Here is a 19,308-nt window from a genome sequence, read left to right on the forward strand (position 1 = left end):
CTGTTTGCAATTTGTTCGTGTGTGTGAAACAACTTATGCTTCCTCCCTCCTGCGGTGAATGGGGTGGAAACTTTGGATAGATTGTACTAGAACGCTTTCTATGGACAGTGACAGCCAGCAGGCTCTGGGCAAAGGGGTGCAGCGTGGCCATCGGAGGTATCCTGGCCTCTTTCCATGGAGCCAGAATTACCCCTCAAAGCCCAGAGGTCTGCAGCAGGCCATGCTGTGAGGAGGGTAGGAAGCTACTTGGTTCCCATGGAAATGAGAATAACAGGAATCTTTCGTAAAAGCAGCACTGATAAAAGATACTGCACTAAAATAGTTGCATAGTTGAAGAGCCACTCAAACTGGATACCTTGTTTTCATAGGGAGGGGAGATACTTCCACATAAAATGCACGAGGCACAGGGAGAAAATACAGAGTAGAAGACAGCGAACATTTTATTGCAGACAAGGTCACATTTTCATCAGTTAACCAAGGTAGAATGAGTAACTTCAGCCAGACAAATCCATTTATTCATAAAAGTAGTCTTATTTAAGGTGTAACAAATTTTTCCAGATAAGATGGTCTGATTGACTGAAGCATATCCAGCTATTAATTTGTTTTACTGCACCAATAATCAGATTTTTTTTTTTTAATGAAAACCTTTGGTAAAGTACAAACACAGTTTAAGATGAACAGGATCAATGTTCTATTCTTACTGTGCTGGGAAAAATAAGTACAGCTCTATAGCTGCTTTGATACCTAGAAAAGTTTTAATGAGAGTAAGTGAAAGACTTTTAAAATAAACTCTTAAAGCAAATCTAAAAGAAATAAACTAAGTTCAATGTCCCAAAGATATTTAACCATGAGCAGAAGACTGGTTGTTCCACAGGTATTCTAAATTAGCGACAATGAATTAGTCCACACATCCTTTTTCCAGCCATTACAGATTCCAAAATGGAATGTAATTTTTCCAAACCAAGACTCCTGAATTTTCATATTCATAAAATATTTAAGAAATGTCTATTCCACCATATAAAAAAAGCTTTAATGTACTACAAAGTTAAAAACAAAGAGCAAATGACACAAGCTAAAAGTAGAAAAATACATTTTAAAACATTTATATTTTGTTCCTTACACTGATCAAGATATAACAAAATATTTTAGATTAGACCACTTTCATAAAACTCATGGTGTTTCCAGAAGTAGACAGGTACTGACTCAACAGTCACTGGTCACTCAGTAGCCACTTGGCCACCCAGCAAAGGTGTCTGACCTTCACATATATCCAGTATATTTTAATTTTCTAGAAGTCCTGTGTAGACATTAAGCTTTATTACTGGAGGAGTCCAAAAATAACAGAACTATTCTAAGTTAGGCTTGAGAGTCAGTCAGCACCCCTCCCCTCCGTAGGGCAATCTCTTGTCAAGGATTCAGGTTGCCCGAAAGGTACAGCAAGGACCAGTGTCAGCTCTGAGGCTTGCATGCCTAAAAACTCACATGAACCATGATTTTGAAAAAACAGAGATGATGCGGGAAGGAGGGGAAAAACACAGACAAATCAAAAAAAGGAGGTATCATCTAATAAATATGGTAAGAGAATACAGGAAGGCCGCGGTGCTGCCCCCGCTGCGGTGCCCCCGCCGGCCGGCAGGTGGCGCCCATGGCCCGGCAGCCACGGCCACGGCCCGCGCCGCCCCTCGGGCCGCGGGAAACACGCGCGTTTGCACGGATATGGATTTCTATCGTTTCCTTTGGAAAATGTGTCTGCAGCGTCCCCCGAACGCTGTTACCACCGGAATAGGAAACGGCTGCTTTTACAGAGCTCGTCTGGATTAGACATAACGCTGAAAAGACGGTGTAAACAAGTCGGCAGAAGAGCTGTACGTAACAGAAGAAGATGGGGTAGCTATTAAGAAGCACTCTCTCCTTAGCTGGTATTAGAAGAAAACCAGATTCCACTTCAAATAGACATGTCTGTTACTATTAAAATCTAATTCATATATATGCATGTATAAATACGTCTACCCATGCTTTCAAACCCGAGTATATAACACTGCCATGGGCAGCCTGTAAGACTGCTTAGGTTTATACCAACTAAAACAAATTTGTGTTCTCACTTTAGGGCTGGGACATAAACCAGGTTTTGCACTCTGGCTTTCTCCTGACAAATTTTGCAGTGCATGACAGTTTTATGTCTAACTCCAGATGCCACGTTTCCTAGGAAGCAAGTTTTCTGCATCCGTGAGGTCTGTGAGAATGTCAGCTCCCTGTTTCGTGCACGTGTTGCACGAGTCAAATGTCCCAATTGGCACTTAAGACTGTAAAGAGAATTGCAGAAATTGCTACTAAAGTGTAATGACTGTTCCGTCCTCCTCGATACCTCCTCTGGGGATAACTAGACTGTGTCGGGGATCAGTTTTTAAGGAACTGAGTAATTTGTGGATGTTGCCGTTGCTTTCTCGGCCAGAGCTGTTGTTGAGCACCAGGTCCCTTTGAAGTCTGTGGCTAAGGCTGCTGCCATTGATTCGAGAGAGGCTACTGGAAGTAAGGCTGTGCAGTTTAGGAATGTGTTGTGGCTCCAGACCACCCTCAATGACAATGTCAGCCTCTTCATCACTCTCCATTTCATCAGGGTGGAAGTTCTGCAGCACGTGAGGTGTAGGCAAGCTATGGTGACTTGCAGTGCTGTCTGTGGACTGGCCAGAGCTACCAGACATCCTACTGCTCCGAATAATATTGTTCCTCTGGTTTGCTGGCTTGACCGTGATAATGAGATTATGGCTGTTAGCAATCATCATGTCTGTGACCTGGTCAAGAGTCTTTCCTGCTACTTCAATGCCATTGACTTCCAGGACTTCGTCATTCACAGCCAGCAAGCCTGTGCTCTCTGCCAAGCCACCAGGAACCATACGGGAGATGAAGATACCGGGAACTTTTTCCAGTCCGTGAGGAGTCACCCTTACACTGGTGCCATCGCGAATGTAAAAACCCAAGGGTTTCTCACAGCCGTGTCGATACAGCCTCACTCTCCTGTGTGTTTCGGGGAGAATGTCCACATCAATTATGGAAGACACTGGTCTAAAATCATGAGGCATGCTAATGTTGATGTGGGGACGCCGACGGAGGTTGTCATTGCGCAGTGTCACCAGAGCCTTCTTCTTCCTCGACAGCGTATTGGTCCCAAAATTGCTGTAGTCCACTTCATCTGAAAGAGAAACAGTACCAATGTATCAAACAGAATAATTCAATCTGCAGATCATTTTCCTCCTCCAGTTGGTTCAGTGAAGGCACTAACAGCAATATGGAGATAATAATAATATGAAAAAAATAATACTAATATGGAAAAAAATTCAATTAATTCTTCCATTTACTCTAATCTTTGTTTCACTTTATGTTCATCAGCACAACACTCAGAATGAATTGTTTAAAATGACTCCCCATACTTGTTCCACGTTTTGGAGAAAAGAGACTTCTGATACTCAACTCTTGTCAGCTGCGCAGAAGGCAATTTCTTGCTGCAAGCCTGATACACCATCTTGGATATGGGACTGTATTTCCAGAGCTGGACTGTAATCTTACACATACCTCCCAAGTGGGCAAGGAGCATATATGCATTCCTAACTTAAAAGTCTGAACTGGGGAGTGTTTTAATACCCAATACACTGCCTTAACCTTAGGTACAAACATGAAAGCAAGAATGCAAGGGAGTAGTTAGATATTTTTTCAGCCTAGGCTTTTCTAGTAAGGGAGTTTTGTTAATATGCATCTCTTGGTACATCACTTTTCTCTCTGGAGTATTTTACTTCAGTTCAGCTGAACTTGACAGCAATAAAAAGTGCTAAAAGTGCCATATAACAAAAGGTAGTGTGTAAGCAAGCAGCCCGGCAGAAAGAGAAGCAGGTAGAAGGAAACTCCTCTGCTTAGTCTGTATGCTAAGGATCACAGAATGGACATGGATTCACATCCACACTCCTGCCTTGAGAGCAAGATTCACAGGAAAATGCCTTTCTGGGGTCTGCAGTTTAAGGAATTGTTCAAATATTTCAGTCTCTGTAGCAGTTATCTCAAGGGCACGTGAAAAGTGATCACCCTTAATTCATCCAAATAAACTAAGTTATTCCACATTAGAAGTTCATTTTGTGCTTTACAAGTCATGAAGTTGTTAGTGTACAAACTGCATCACCTCCTCTCACAATAAAAAACCTGTACACATTTTAGACATGAACCATGCACTAACTGAAAAGTTATTTCACCGGGAGTTTAAGCATACTTTTCAGATAAACTTACAGACTTTCAGTTTATTCTCCTGTTGAAGACAAGCAGTACCATACAAAGTACAATTACAGAACTGCCCCTAAGAAAATTGCTTCTCTGACAAATTAACCTTGCATAGCAATGTTTGAAAGAGTAAGACAGTACCTGATAAAGTCTGGAGGAGGGAAAAGGGTGTTAGTAAAAACAAGCTTATAATTGCATTTCTATGTCTTGCAAGGTTTCATTTTCAAGTCCACTTTCAAGATGTATTATTGACAGATTTCAATTAAGTGACATTAAGTTATACTAATTAAAGGACACTAAAAAAAAAGTGGTCAGTAGCAACCTGACCTAACTGAGCTTCCTGGGAGCAGGGTGTTAGATCAGGTGGGTTCCAAAGGTGGTCCATTCCAGTCTAAGCTATATAGTGATACTACATAGTCCTTTGAGCTGGAAAAAAATCATTTAAAGACTTCAGAAATATTATTTCTGCATTCTCCAGTAAGTTATTTACACTGGCTATAGTAACCCTGAGGACATCACAAGGCATCTGGAAGGTCATCCTGAAGAAAAAGTTTCTGTGAAATGAAGATATTCCTTGGACAAATCTGTTGTGTTGAACTTCACATTCACCTCTTCTCTCTCTTCCCGGGATGTTCAGAGCTGTACCAGCTGCACAGGCCCTATTGTGTTATTTAGACTGGTGAGGCACAGGATTGGAAGTCCTTAAAATCACCCAAACACAAGAAGCTCCCAACTGGTTTCTGGAAAGGTATTCACAGCCCAAAACAGTGACTGTGGAGAAATGGCACCTTCTCAAGTCTACCTGGTGAATAGTAGTGCAGTGACTTCTCTTTTGAGTTCAGTAGCCAATTACTGCAGCCAAAGCCAGGTATTATTCCTCTTCTTCCATCAACAAGATTACCATCTACATTCAGCTACTTCTGATGGATCCAAAGGTTCACAACAAATATTTTTCCTTGTAAAGTATGGGTGTACAAGAGATATCTTTTATCACCACGGTCTCCAACACTGTGCCCAGCTCACCCCCACAGTTCACTGATAAATTTCTGTGACAGTCCTATGAAAATAACTTGGGGCTTCAGATCTAGAATCCAAATTCTTCCTTACTTGAAATACAGTGCTGTAGAACAGTACTGCTGTGCCTTAAGGTCCAAGAGAATCTTTATCACAAAATTTTCAGTTTAAGATGCCAACTAAAATTGCACATGGGTTTATGCATTTAAGACTGTCTCTAGGAGTACTGGCAAAAAAGCTTAAAACAAAACCTGCATTCCTTAAAGACTCAGAAAACGAGGCAGGTCAGTACAGCTCATTGCACAGCAGGTAAAATGAAACACATGCCCTGGTTAGCCATCAATCCCCTGGAAGCACACAGGTAGCTGTTACCTCCCTCTCTCTCTGTAAGTATATTAATACTTAATTACTTTAGGGCAAACTTGCAAAAGTTTTACCAAAATAATTAATCTGTGAATATTGTTTTGACAGAACTGTTTTCTTTCCCCTAAATTAACAGCAACGAAGGGAGTTAATTCTCTCAAGATGCAAGTTTGTGACGATAAAGTAGCAAAGTCACAGAAGTATGATGACTCTCCCAACACACAAAAGTAATTTCTCAAGTATTTCCCTTAAGCTGAACCACCAGCAGGGCACTGGCGCAAAAGAAGTGGTTGCTTTGTGCCTGTGACCTCCTCACCTGTGCTCAGCCCACTAACCAGTCTCCCCAGATGATTGCCAGCATTCCTAACCTCTGAACAGCTTCAAAACAACCACCCCCTTTAATAACAAAAAGCCCATCTCACCACAAAAATGCTAACTTTTTCCTCCAAACACAAACCAGGCATGAGCAGGGATTACATTATAAGTGATGCAGGTTACCTTCACTGTGGGACCACTGACTGTTCCAGGATTTAGTATTACAGGGCTGAACCATGTTAAAAAATGAAGGCCATGTCCTGATGACTGGAGTTTTTGTTTTTAGAACAGTGACTCAAGCAGTAGTTTCCAACTCTGACTATAAATGGGGTTCTATACCAGGAAGATGAAATCTAATTGTAAGAGGTAAAAACTGTTAAAAGATATTACAGTTTGGAGAAACGAGAGCTAATTTGAAGAGTTTTTAAGAAAAAATGCCAACTTTATTTTCTAGAAAAAATCTGAAGTTCAGAATACATGCTCTTTGACAATACAGGGATTACTACATTACTTGAATTCAAGATAACCCACTCTCTAATGGTTACACTCACTTGAGACATCACCTAAAAATAAAATTTTAAAAACAGTCAAACCAAACAAAACAATCTTGTAGAACAAAACAGCTACACCCTCAATGTTATTTAGAACCACTACTCTTGCTGCAGGAATAAAGCAAAGTATGTCAACTGAAGTTTAACATAATTAGCTGTTGCTGTGGCAGCAGAAAGTCATCAATCCCCTACCAAAATGAAAATAAAATTTTCTTCACAAGGGAACTGGGAGAACTCAGCCAACATCATTCACTTTTATCAGCTATGGGGTGGTTACAAAAAAGGTGACCGGTACTAAACTGCTCAGGTGGCATGTGTCAGGCTGAAATGGAAACTGTATCAGTACATAATTTATGATGACACTCTTTTAATGAAGGTCAGCAACTTGTTAGGTTTTGAGTTTCTCACCATACAGGATTGCAAGCAGGAATGCCACTTCAGCTAAAGAAATGGACTGTGCTTGATACCAGGCTTCAGGCGAGACCAGAAGGTACCATATGGAACCAGACAGAGCTCATTTTTCATTTGTTGCCATATCAAATTCCCCTTGTGAAGAACAGAAGGGGTCCACAGAACTCTGCACGTATACTAGCATGAGAAGTGGCATCAAATGGCACATCTAAACAACGCTTAAAGCACTGAATCTTACAGGAACTCATATCTTATGTTTCGAAGGAGGCCAGACTTAAATGTCACTTACATACACACAGGTGACAGAGAGAGAATTAGTCTTTTAGGTCTTGAACATGTTCCTCATTTCATGGAATACACCAGATTATATGGATCATTTTAATCCACAAGATGCAGTGTTTTCAGATAAGATGTACTACAAACTCGATGGATAATCCTGGACAATCACTAAACTTTAACAGACTTGGACTGCATTTTGCTTGTGCCCATAATTTGCTTTTGACTGAAAATACTGTTCCTGTAAAAAGAGATGAGGTTCTTCTCTTACCTCAGTTGGAGAAGAACTCCTGACCTTTTCAATTCTCTCTTACTTGAATCTGCAATCTAAAGCTACACAAAAAATACCTCAAACTCCTCTGTAGGCACTGAATAGCCACTCTTTTCCCCAAAACTTCAGCTTTTTGTATATTTGAAGAAATATTTTCTCTATTAATGAGTTTCACTAAATCTTAAGTATTTTGGCTGAGTCTTTTCTGTTACTATGTGTTTGGTCAGTGAGGTGTTTGTGGGGTTTTTTTAAACTACCTACTTACCCATAGGGACCTTTCTGTTAGAAAAGATACATGTACAGATCTCTTCATGCAGAGATGGAGACTGTGTTCATTTTCTTGACAATGGTGATGATGGTGATTAAAAACATACCTGTAAAATCTATAACTTTGAGGTGCTCTTCTAACAATTCTGTAGTCATCTTGTGGCTTTACAGAACACCATACATCTTCCAAAGGGGCATCACAAATCCAATGGTTAAGTCACACAGGACATAACAGCAGAGCATACTAAAGGGCTATTTATAAGGCTAAGAAAACTGCTTAGAGTATTTGGTTGTAGCCAAGAGAGTATTGTATTTCTGTAATTTACATGAAACAAGAAATTATAGACCTTCTGAAAAAACCACCAGGAGCACCACTCCCACTGCTTGGACAGCTGCTTTTCATAGGAACTGCCTGCCAGATAAAATACCAAAGCTTAGCCAGATAAGATTGTATAAACAAGCTGAATTCCACAGAGAAGCAGACTGCCAGGCTCCTATAGGAACAGTTTGTTTCAGACTCTACATTTTCAGTGTACATGCACTCATGGCTTATTATTTCCTCTGGGAACTGTGGAACGTTAGTTGACAGCCCTGGAAAGTACTTCAAAGACAAAATTACTTCCACTGGGGAGAGCGGCACTTCAGGCAGCTTGGGAAGGAGGCCAATGAGTCATTAATAGTGAAGGGTAACCCCTCCATCCAACAGATCTCTATTACTGAACATCCAAATTAGCAGCAGTCATAAAGCCACTTCAAGGGAACGTGTCATGTTTAACCCTTCTACCTTTCTGTGTCCCGGCTACAAAACACTGCCTATGTTTGACAGAAACTGCAATCACTTTCTATTTTCTCAGAAAGATCAACACCAGAAGCATTTGTGAAAGCAATCAGACAGCAAATAAGCTGGCAGTCTCTCATTTATGACCTGTAAGGCTGACTGCATGCAAAGGGATTTAAGAGGAAACAGATACAAAATGAACTATAACTTGGGGGGAGGACCAGTGCCAATACTGCTCATCAAGGAGTATTTAATGGTGGGAAAAATAAGGTTATCTGAATGCTAACGTTGCATTGTATGTATTGCAGGAATATTTAAAAATTGTATCAGAAGAAACTGGACACGATTTCATCAAAACTTAGAAGACCACCTAAATGTTGTAGTTTATCATTAACATTCAACAAGACTTTTGAAGCAGGAACTATGCCTAATAAACTGCAGTTTTGCAAAAGGCAACCTTCTTTCTGCAGTGATTCAGTCAGCACTAGAGAGATAAATTTGCCTTTCTACTTAGGAAGTGTTCATTAGTAGGTTAGGATTAAAACGTAACACAGGTGTGTGATACAAATGTATCTCTACTTCCAACATGTTTATAAACTTGTAATATCCTACCTTCTTTCAAGAAGGTAAATGTTATTTTGTTCTTTGGTTTAGCAGTCAAAACTGGCATTTCATTAATCTCAGTCTCTTTACAGTGTCAGAAATATATAAAAAACATTTTTAAACTGGTTGCCTTGAGGACGGAAACAATCAATTCCTTGGGACTATAGCCTGTGCTGCTGGCGTGGCCTCCTGCACTTCTCACTTTTTGTCATCAGAGGCCACTGTTCCCTTGCTGAATTTCTTCCTTTCCCAGCAGGAGGCCCTTGCTTTTGACTCCCAGCCCTGCTTCAATGGAGCAGAAGCATGACCTGCAAGTTTGTCCCACTAAAGAAGTGAGGCCTTTGGAAGACATGGATGCTACCAAATATAAGTAATCATCCAGCCATGTGCCTCCCAAAGTTATCCTTGTCCTCAGAAATATCAAAACCCAGCTTTCCAAACTGTCCCATAAGCCAGCTACAGGACTCCAAATTTTACAGTGGATGTGCAGATAGTGATTACTAGGATTTTCAGGGTTTTCTTCTTTTAAGTTTGATATGTGACTTCTCTTCTATCCTAAAACATGCCAGAAACAACAGCTTTTCTCCCATTGCTGCTTTCCACAAACCACATTATGCAAAGATTACGTTATTGCAGCACTAGAAAATTGTGGGGTTTGAGCTTTGGCTTCATTGCCGGGTTTTTTTAAAGTATTGGTTAATCTTTCCCACTTCCTGCAGGAGGTCAGTGGGAAGTTGGGAGGAGTCATGTTTCTGCTGCACTTCTCGGATATCAGTCATTATTATGTTCGTGCCAGGTCACAGGTGCTGCCCCAGGGAGGTTTTGATGGTGAGCTGGCTTCCCAGGACAGTCAGCAGTGAGGGCATCCAGCAGCAGTACTGGATCAGTGATGCATGCAGAGGGCAACAGCGTCACCTGTAAACAGCTCTCCTGCTGGCCTGCCAAAAGAAGCCTAGCACCATATATCCAACAACTCCCAGCAACCAACAACTGTATTCATTCAGCTGATGGCAGCAAAATGGGAGGGCTATCAATCCTATTCAATGATGCTTGGGGGGCAAAAAAATCACCCTCAAAACCACCTTCCACAACTGATAATTTCATACAATCTATTCAGTAAGTTACCATTTAAGATTTAAAGTTATTAAAAAGCAAGCTTTAATTATTGTACTTCAGCCACTCAGTTTTCACCTGCAAACACCATCCTATTCAATCAGATCCAGCAATTGAGGGGAGCACCGTTTGTTCCCTCAAATAGGCACTAAAGGAATCACTTTTTCCAACAGAAAATGTGTATGTGTTTTGCAAAACAAAATGAGAGACAAAACTGCAATAACTCTTATTAGCCAGTGCAAATACAATAAAAATCTCATTAATGACAGAAAAAGCGGTAAATTTTATCAAGTGACTTGAATACAACAGTTTCCCAATTGGTAGTAGAAAAATATTACATCTTGCACAAGTGTGAAGTGTGGAAGGCATGAAATGTTTACAGATTGAGCCAAAGAGCAAAGAGAATATAATTCTATTTTCCATAGTTGCAATATTTGGAAAAACCACAAGTAATAAAAATAAATTCACCTCAGACCACATGAATTCAGAATATGAATTTTATACATCTGAAAAGAAACAAAATTTTTGTCTCATACTAGTCTCAGGAGAAGCTTCAATTGTAGCTTGAAAAGGCAGCACAACACCCAGCAGCATAAAATAAAGGTGGTGTATGTGCATGACAAGACTATTTACACAGGCACAGGTGAAAGGAAATTATTTTTAAGGGCTGCAATAGTGAACCTGATCAGAACCATCATCCTACAGGCAAAAATATTAAAACACAGCCTTTTCCTCTGTTCAGAGGTAACTTGATCAGCATCAAAGATCACTTCAACAGCCAACAGAGGTGAGGAAGGCAGGATCTCTATTACCCAGCTAACACAGCTTGTGGCTCACCGGAGGGAACCCGAAGCCAACTTGGTACTTCACACTCCCTTCTGCTACTGTCTTGCCACTTATGCACACCTTCTCTGCCAGGTGCTCTCCTCCTCTCCAGTCTAGGCTGATCTTCCCTCCATAGCTAAAAGCAAAACTGATAGCAATCAAGATTCTTTTATTGCCCCATGCTCAGCTACCTGCTAATCATGTTTCTGTAGCATGCAAGCAGTTTTCCTTCTTGGAAGGAACAGATATCTCAGAACTGGGAGCACTTATTCAAAGGTGGCAATAGAGACACTCAAAGGCTACAAACATTAAATCTGTGACAAACAAGGAAACTACTAAAAAGACTGTTTTCTGTTCCAAAGTAATTCTTTCTCATGCATTCTTTTGCTGAGTAACACCTTATTCATCCCAAGCTAGTTCAGACAGGCAAGCTAGGAAGTGCCTTTTCACTTATTCTTCAAAATTCCCAGTAAAAATATTTTTTTTAAAAAAATCACTTAACTGTGGAGAAGTTCATATTTAATGACAATATAAGTCTCAAAGAAATAAATGTCAATCTCTTCCACACCCTTTATCCTGGAGTGTTCTGAAGTTGCTACCAGACTTTCTCAGAGAAAGATGTGGTTTTATGCAGTCAAATTTTTTTCTAAGGTTGTGTTTTCTCTCTTCAAAAAAAAGGACACGACAATGTTTTTATAGCTTCACTGTTGTGGTGTGATAATGCCACATACATCCTGCAAAGGAGGGGAGGGAGAGAAAAACATTTGCAGTGCTTCTCAAAGCACTTTTCTGGTTCCTGCCTCCAACCCAGCAGATTGTAAGTGAAGTCCAGATTCTGCCTCTTATCATGGAATTAAAAGCCTTCAAAACAAGCGTGGCATAAGAAATTAATTACAACACTTGTCTTTCAAGTCACGACCTCTGGGAGTCTCCCAAACTTTGCTGGCTGCAGTCAGGTCAGTCACAAGACAAACAGCGGCCGTGGCCAGCCCCGACAGCTGCGCGCTCTCATCAGCCCCACACAGCCGCTGCCCCGGATGCCCCGGGCCCTACGGCACTGGCAGGCTCTGCCTCCACCTGCGGCCTCCCGGATGCACCGGGATGCCCTCCTGGCTGGTGGGACTGTGGGAATCCCAGACTGCTTATCTCCTGTGCTCTGGCGGGGCAGGAACAGGCAGCACTGCCCCTGCAGAGACACGTTTTCCAGCCCCCCGTTCCCCAGGCTCCAGCAGGCCGGGGCAGGCAGGAGCAGGCCCGCGGGCAGGAGGAGGAGGATGAGGAGTGGCACGGAGCCCTGGCAGAAGCAGGTCTGAGCCAGTCATCATGAACACCAAGGAGTCCAGCCGGCACAACCCCGCGCGAAGATGATGGCACTGGAAAGGAGCATCAGCATGTGAACAAAATCGTGGGCTCCTCAGGTGGTGGGGGACAAGGGAGGAGCAACTTCAAAGTGCTGCTGGTGCAAAGCAGAAAAATTGCAGACACCTACTATATATATATATATATATATATAGATATATATATTTCATGTTGGGTTTTCTAAGGCAGACAGAGGAGAAGCAAGGTCAAGAGCCCAGTCTATTACAATTCAAACTGCGTCTGTAACACGTCCCCAAGCTGGCAGCACCCTTCCCCCTCCAGAGGACATGGCTGCTCACCTCGCAAATGGAAATCATCTTCTTCCCAGTTATAAACAAAGCAAAAGCCAGGAAGCCCTTTCCTGAGGACAGGTTGCAAAGCAGTAAAAGCTGCCTGCCGAGTGCAAAGTCAGAATTTTCCTGAATGATCATGAGGGCAGAAGCAAAGGAGACTTTTCTCTAGAGCTCAGTCGCTCCTGCAGAGGCCCAGCCGTGTGCCAGGCAGTGCAGAGCTGATCTCCTCTACAGAGAGAGGCTGGGAAGAACTTCCCACTTGGGAAACAAAATGCCAATCCCATCCCCAATGCACAGCTGCCCCCAGCTGAACCCTGCTGCTGGTGTACCCTGAGGCCCTGCCCACAAGCTAAGGAAAAAGAAAGTCAGTCCAAGGAGGGCTGCCTGTCTTTGCCCCATGTACACCCTCCCTGCAGAGCCAAGGACATGCTGGCCATCTTGGCAGAGGGAGAGGCTCCACAATACTTTTTTTTTTCCCCAGCACAACAGTAGATATTTAAAGAAGAAAAAAAATCTCTCAGGCTCTCTGTGATATTTATCATAATCCCTATGGTCTTCACACTGGTTCACCTACATGGCACATTTCTATGTGGCTCCCGTTATCCCTGCTGCAATGGTGGCCCTTTCCTGGGCTTCAGCAGGATATCACCTCCTTGTTTTCTTTGCTGCCTTAACACCATGAAGCAAGAGGGTTACAGCTATGCCCCCACCTCTCATCCTCAAAACAGAAATGAAGCCTTGCCTAACATACAAGAATCGTGGCTTCCACTGTTTAAAACAAAATCAACTTGTTACTTTTAACGTTCAATTAGCAAAAACCTTTCCCAGTCATCATCAGAAAGCAGGAGGCCCTTAACTCTCATCCCCAATTCTGTCAGTAAAGTGCAAGTTTTTCTTAGAAGCAGCTTAAAGGATCATGGTGATTCAGGCAGAAGGATCAGCTATGTAGAGTTACTGGCTAAGTGATTTCTGTAACATTTTTATAATGCTGTATTCCTTTCTCCATCACTGGCTGCAGCTCCATACCCAATTAAGTACACAAAGTAATTAAAGGCTGCAACTTGGGCAAACTTTCCACCTGAAGAGACTCCCCAAGATCTGCTGACACTCACAGCACCTGCATACTTGAGGGGCTTATCCCACAGATGACCACTAACTGGACTGTGAACTTTCTTTTCCTAGAACGTTAAGCACTGATCTGCAACACTGAATAAACAAACAGGAGGAAAAAAAAAAATCCCAAGTACACTACCTATGTTTACACTGTTTAAAACGTGGTTTCTTTCTTCCCACTTTTGACATGCTTCATCATTATGTGAGTGTGGCAAGCTCGTGGCTGCTGCACTTTTTCCTTTAAAAAAGTGCTTCTTCCTATGAGCACATGATACAAACAAGGGAGTGGCAGACAGGAAGCGATTATTCAGAAATTAAAGAATTAGATCAGGTTCCACGATATCAGAACAAAACATGACACATGGCAAGTGAAGCTGACATTTACTGGCTCAAATGTAAGAAAACTTCATTCACTAAATATAATTCAGGCCTCATGCAAACATTTTGCCTCCTTAATGAGTATCAGTGTTGGCAAACGTGAGCATTGACATGTCTCCTGGGAGCACCAGTTACTCTATGTATTTCACCAGCAAAGTTACACCAAACACAGAAATACAGATGTACAGCTTCTACCCAAACAAGTTTTTTTTTTTAATGAAAGCATAACTCTGACAGTAGCAGCAGCAAGTGATGGCACTTCTGCTCATGGTTTGACTGGCATGGCTGCTCCAGAGATGCTAAACACAGACACTGCTCAAGTTCAGCCCTCATCTCTGTTGCTAACAATCTGCTGCCACAATGAACGGAGGTTCCCAATGCCAAGGGTACACCCAGTATTCATGCCACTGGGAATTCCCTTAATGATCTCAGTTTTCCTGTTACACAAGAGATAATAACACTGAATCATCACCACATTTGCCTGTTGATTGTTGGGGGGTAGGGGCAGACAGCTACCTGACAGAACATCCAGCTTTCATAGCCTGATCTGTGCTCTAAGTGCACAAACTATGTTAGGACATGAATTTTATTGTAGCAGGAAAATTAAGTTGTAGCCAGACTACGGTTGTACAGCTCCTTAGTGTGGAATTACTCCTCCTGATTTACTACCATTTCAAGTTCCAGAAAATACACCTTAAAGAAAAGCATCCCACACAAGAGAACTAATTACATAAAGTCCTTTTCATCTGTGAATCCTGAAATGCTAAAAATAAAAGTTTACTGTTCACGGGAGACTAAGCTCCCATTAAAATGGTTAAACTAAAAATCTGGAGAATACATCAGAGGTTACGCAAAGCCCAGCAGCTTTAAAGGAAAGAGGAGGGATTTACAGGGTTCAAAGGCAGGAAAGAACAGATGAGGTATGTTAGAACTTATTTTCATTACACTACATAGTTTGTTTCCAAGAATGCTTTCAACAGAAGCATCCTCTCCACACAAAAGGCAAGTGCCTGTTGAGCTGACAAGCTGTGTCCCAGCCCACAGACAGTGAACTGCTACCAGTAACCTTGGCTCACCACTTCTTGTGTCTGCTTCTGAGACCTTTCTCCACCTTCAGTCCCACAGGGGCTCTACCGTGAGCAGCCAGATCACATCTTCACCTCCCGTATGAAACAAGAATGAATTAAAAACACCTTCTGCTTTTTTTACACAAAAGCCTAGTGTCCCTTTTCTGTCTTTCCTCACCTCACTTAAATTGCTAGACAGCATCAGGAATTGGCAAGATCTGTAATAATAAGATCATAGTAAATGCATACTAAAGTCCCACAACAGGAGCCAAATGGTGACCAAGACAAGAATATTTATTCAATGATGTGCTCCATCTTCAGAAGAAAAGCATTCCAACGACATGAAAAGTGAAGACAAATAGTTATATAAAACAAAACAATGGCTCAGACATAGATATGATTAAAATGCTTTCTTGCTAAGATGCTCTGGGGGGGATACATATACTCAGCACTAAGTTGTGCTGTATTTTAATAACACACAAGCTGATGGAACATCTTATTTACAGTTTACAAGGCTGACAAAGTTTTGCAGTTGCAGTGTAGAGATCAACATTAAGAACCAACTCACTCTCAAGGTTAAGGAAGTTTTCTTTGTGTTTATGTTAAATGTTATGGACATGTTTTAAGGTGGCCAAGAACCAAAGCACAGCACCTTTTTCTTCTGTACAAGCATCAGTGCAGGGCACCTCCTGCAGACACCAGAAAGATCCCAGAGCTTCCTCCCATGCGGAAAGGACAGATAGAGAGCATCAAAGAGGTTAAACAAGTTCCAAAGTTAAGGACACCTGTCCTTAGCTTAGCAGCTAACACCACATAATTTCAGGGAGCTGCAGTGAGAAAAAAATACATTAAAACAGAGAAGTAGAATTTTATTTTTTTTCTGGGCTCCTTTTCCTTACTCAGGCAGATTGTATTTATCTGCTCAGCTCCAGTTTTTCCTTCTGTGTGGATGCGATTTAACAACCACATCACCACGCTAAAACTCTGCACAAGACAGCTCATCTTGCCACTATCTGTATCAGCTCATTTCACACAAGTCAGGCCTTTGACCATGGCAAATCAAATGATATGTTAGTTGAAAGGAATCCACTTGAACTCTTAGTCTCCATTTTTTAGTACACAGATACAGTCCTGAAAGTTTAAGAAATAAAAGGGCTGTGGCTATGAATTACCTGCTTGTCTGTGGGAAAAAAAAATCTGGAAAATCCTGATATTAAGACTACCTGAAGTATAGTGAAAGAGAGGTGAAGCATTCAAGACCAGCTAGGCATCACAGAGATCAAAAAGCCAGTCAACAGAAGGGAGAATCTCATTTGTTACACATATTTCTCCTGGGAAAGCACCACTGTCCTGTTTGGTTTTATGCCTCTCCTGTCACATCAGTCAAAGGCCAATGTAAAGTTAACATGCCAGATTTCACATCATCTGCTTGTCCCAACAGCTGGGAAAACTGTTTTAGCTGAGCTCTGCTCTTTTGCTCGCTTCAGATTGTTGTGTTAATTAAAAAGTCTTGCTCTTGTGTTGCACAGCCCACAGGAAGTGAGGAGGAGATTCCTAACTTCATAATCACGTTAGCCAATAGCTCCCAGCGCTCTCCGCGCTGCTCCGCAGAGCACCAGCGCTGCGCTCTCGGGCTGGCAGGCTGGGGGAGGATGCTGTGTAGGAGACTCCTCACGTTATGCAGCGTCAGCCCGAGCTCCTTCACAATGGGAGCTTTCTGCCAAAGAGCAACATAAAATCCTCCCTAAAACTACAAGCCTGGCAGAGCAAATTTCCCAAACAGAAATTAGAATTTCCCAGCCTCACAAAAATCCACTCGGTAAGCTAAGGTAGTCACTAGCTGGGGAGTTATTGCATATGAATGTGTCCCCTTTGGGCTCACCCCTAGCCTAACAAGTAAAAAATATTACTATTGTCACCTCCAAGCTTAGACTTTAGTATTTCCATCTTGGAAGCACTACAAGGAGTGAGTCACTCTATATACCTTGGCAGCAACTTGCAGGCCAACAGGGAATATCCAGAAGGAAATAATGTCACCAGTTGGTGAGGCAGCAGCTATGTTTACCAGCCTAAACAAGCTTGTGTCTCAGTACTTTCAGTTAAGTGTGGCCAACAGCAAATCTCTAATTCACAGGTCATAAAACTTCCAGCTCAGAAGTAATTTACTATTTAATATGTCTGAAAATTAGAGATCTTCAAAAGTTATCCCAATCACTGAAGAGGAGTACTAGATATTAGAATCACACCAAGTGGTGAATTCTTTTGAATACCATATTGTCCTTGCCTGATTTCTGCAAGGCTTTTAGCAAAGCAGGAGGTTTGGACACTGGAAATGCAGAAGTTCAGAGCAGCTGCAGCCTTGTCCTATCTCTGGGAAGCAGGAGGAAGCCTTCACAAACAGGAGCCAGGCTCAGTGGCACAGGGCACCCACGGAACAGCAACCACAGCGGCTCAGCACAGACAGAAGTCAGGGAGATGTCAACCTGATTGATTTTGACAGCTGAGGAAGGTTTAGGCATTTCAGCAGTTACAGTTGACCATCATTCAGAATTTGCAATGTGTGATCAAGCTAGTTAGGAAAAAACAAACAAAGCCTATCCCCCAACCCATTTTGGGGTGTATCAGTACCCCAGTACTGATCAAACTGAGTTTTGAGGGAGATATCAATAAACAAGGCATTGACTAATTAAGAGGACTGCTTATGTGTCAAATGAGATGGTTAATACTGTACAAGGTGGAACTTATTTACTAGCTAAGGCTCCCAACACATCAGTTTACTCAATAAGTTCTAGCAATTTACACTTTGCTACCTGATGAGCAGTGCTAAAGACACTACCAAAGTGCACTTAAGAAAGTCTTTCTTATTTCACAGCATATACACTCTGCATATGACTTATTCACATCTTGAGCTAAAAGTTAACTTTTAAAAAGGGCTGATGGAGATGCATCGACTGCACCCCTTTCAAGCAGATAGTGAGGGAGCAGCACAGAGCCAAGTTTATGGCATGGTAGAGTTAGGATGAATGTCACACCAAGGCTGGCTAGGAAGCTGTGAGAATCCCACTAAGCAGCCACTTGAGAGAAAGTGTATTAATGAAGCAAGACCCTTAAGCTGTTTTTTGTCTACTTCCAACAGATCTATTACCCTCAGAGGATTTACTCTTTCAAAAGCATGCCAACTGCCTTCACTACCAGAAATGCTTTATAAAAAGCTAGACACTTATATGAACAAGTATCACATGCAACAATTGCATGTCTTCAAAACGGTCTGCAAAAAATGAGGATGGAAGCCCCTTCCACTGCATTGATTCAGAAATCAGGAGACATACCTTGTCACCTTTACCCCTCCCTAAGAAGTTTTAAAACTGTCTGATAATAGACTACATACACATCCTTTCTAGCCTTTTTATTTATATTATTCAAAGTCTCTAGGATGCTTTCCTTAAGGCCACAAAATGGAAAGTAACCATGAGTACAAAATCTCCCCTATTCCTCTCTGGAACTTTTAGATGCCTTAAATGAGACTTGAAGTAAGGCACAACAGTTTGACTAAGATGCTTAAATACCCAGGTGTTTTCTCCCTCTCTATGTATACACTGTGCCCTACCAGCTGACAACAGGTTAACAGGTAGAAACAAAGGTGTCATAGGCTTTTAACATTGTAACCCCAAACTCACAAAATAAAGCCTTGCAAGAGCCTCATTTTCTTTTAATAAAATACTAAGTTTCTGCTGCCCACTTGTGAGGGCACTTCAAGCATCTTTATTTTCTAAGCCAACAGAAACCGTGTCTTAGCAAACTCAAGGAAGGCAGCCGTACAAGAACCATGTTCATTTCTTCTTATGAGGAAACTGTTTTGTGAAATTCACTTTCAGATTTCCATTTTTGCAGAATCAGCCCATGGGGCAGCAGCACACTCAAAGTGTCCCTAACTGGCATTTGCTGTTATTGCACTTTGAAATAATTGCTCATGCAGATATTAATTGTCAGCACACACTTATCACCAACCATGATTATTTGCAGACTTTTCAAGAAAAAATCTGCCTTT

The 19,308-nt window shown here is 41.7% G+C and overlaps 1 protein-coding gene across 1 annotated transcript in view; it reads right to left on the reverse strand.

The window, feature by feature from the left end:
• Positions 1–417: 417 nt before the first annotated feature.
• PARD6G (par-6 family cell polarity regulator gamma) overlaps positions 418–19,308 on the reverse strand; it is a 64,207-nt gene continuing 45,316 nt past the window's right edge. Inside the window, exon 3 of the mRNA XM_030238919.2 lies at positions 418–3,190. Coding sequence (XP_030094779.1) covers positions 2,331–3,190 — 860 coding nt within the window. The 3' untranslated portion in view covers positions 418–2,330. The remainder of the gene's footprint in view (positions 3,191–19,308) is intronic.

The sequence above is a fragment of the Serinus canaria genome, chromosome 2 (assembly GCF_022539315.1).
Source record: "Serinus canaria isolate serCan28SL12 chromosome 2, serCan2020, whole genome shotgun sequence".
Classification (NCBI taxonomy): Eukaryota; Metazoa; Chordata; class Aves; order Passeriformes; family Fringillidae; genus Serinus; species Serinus canaria.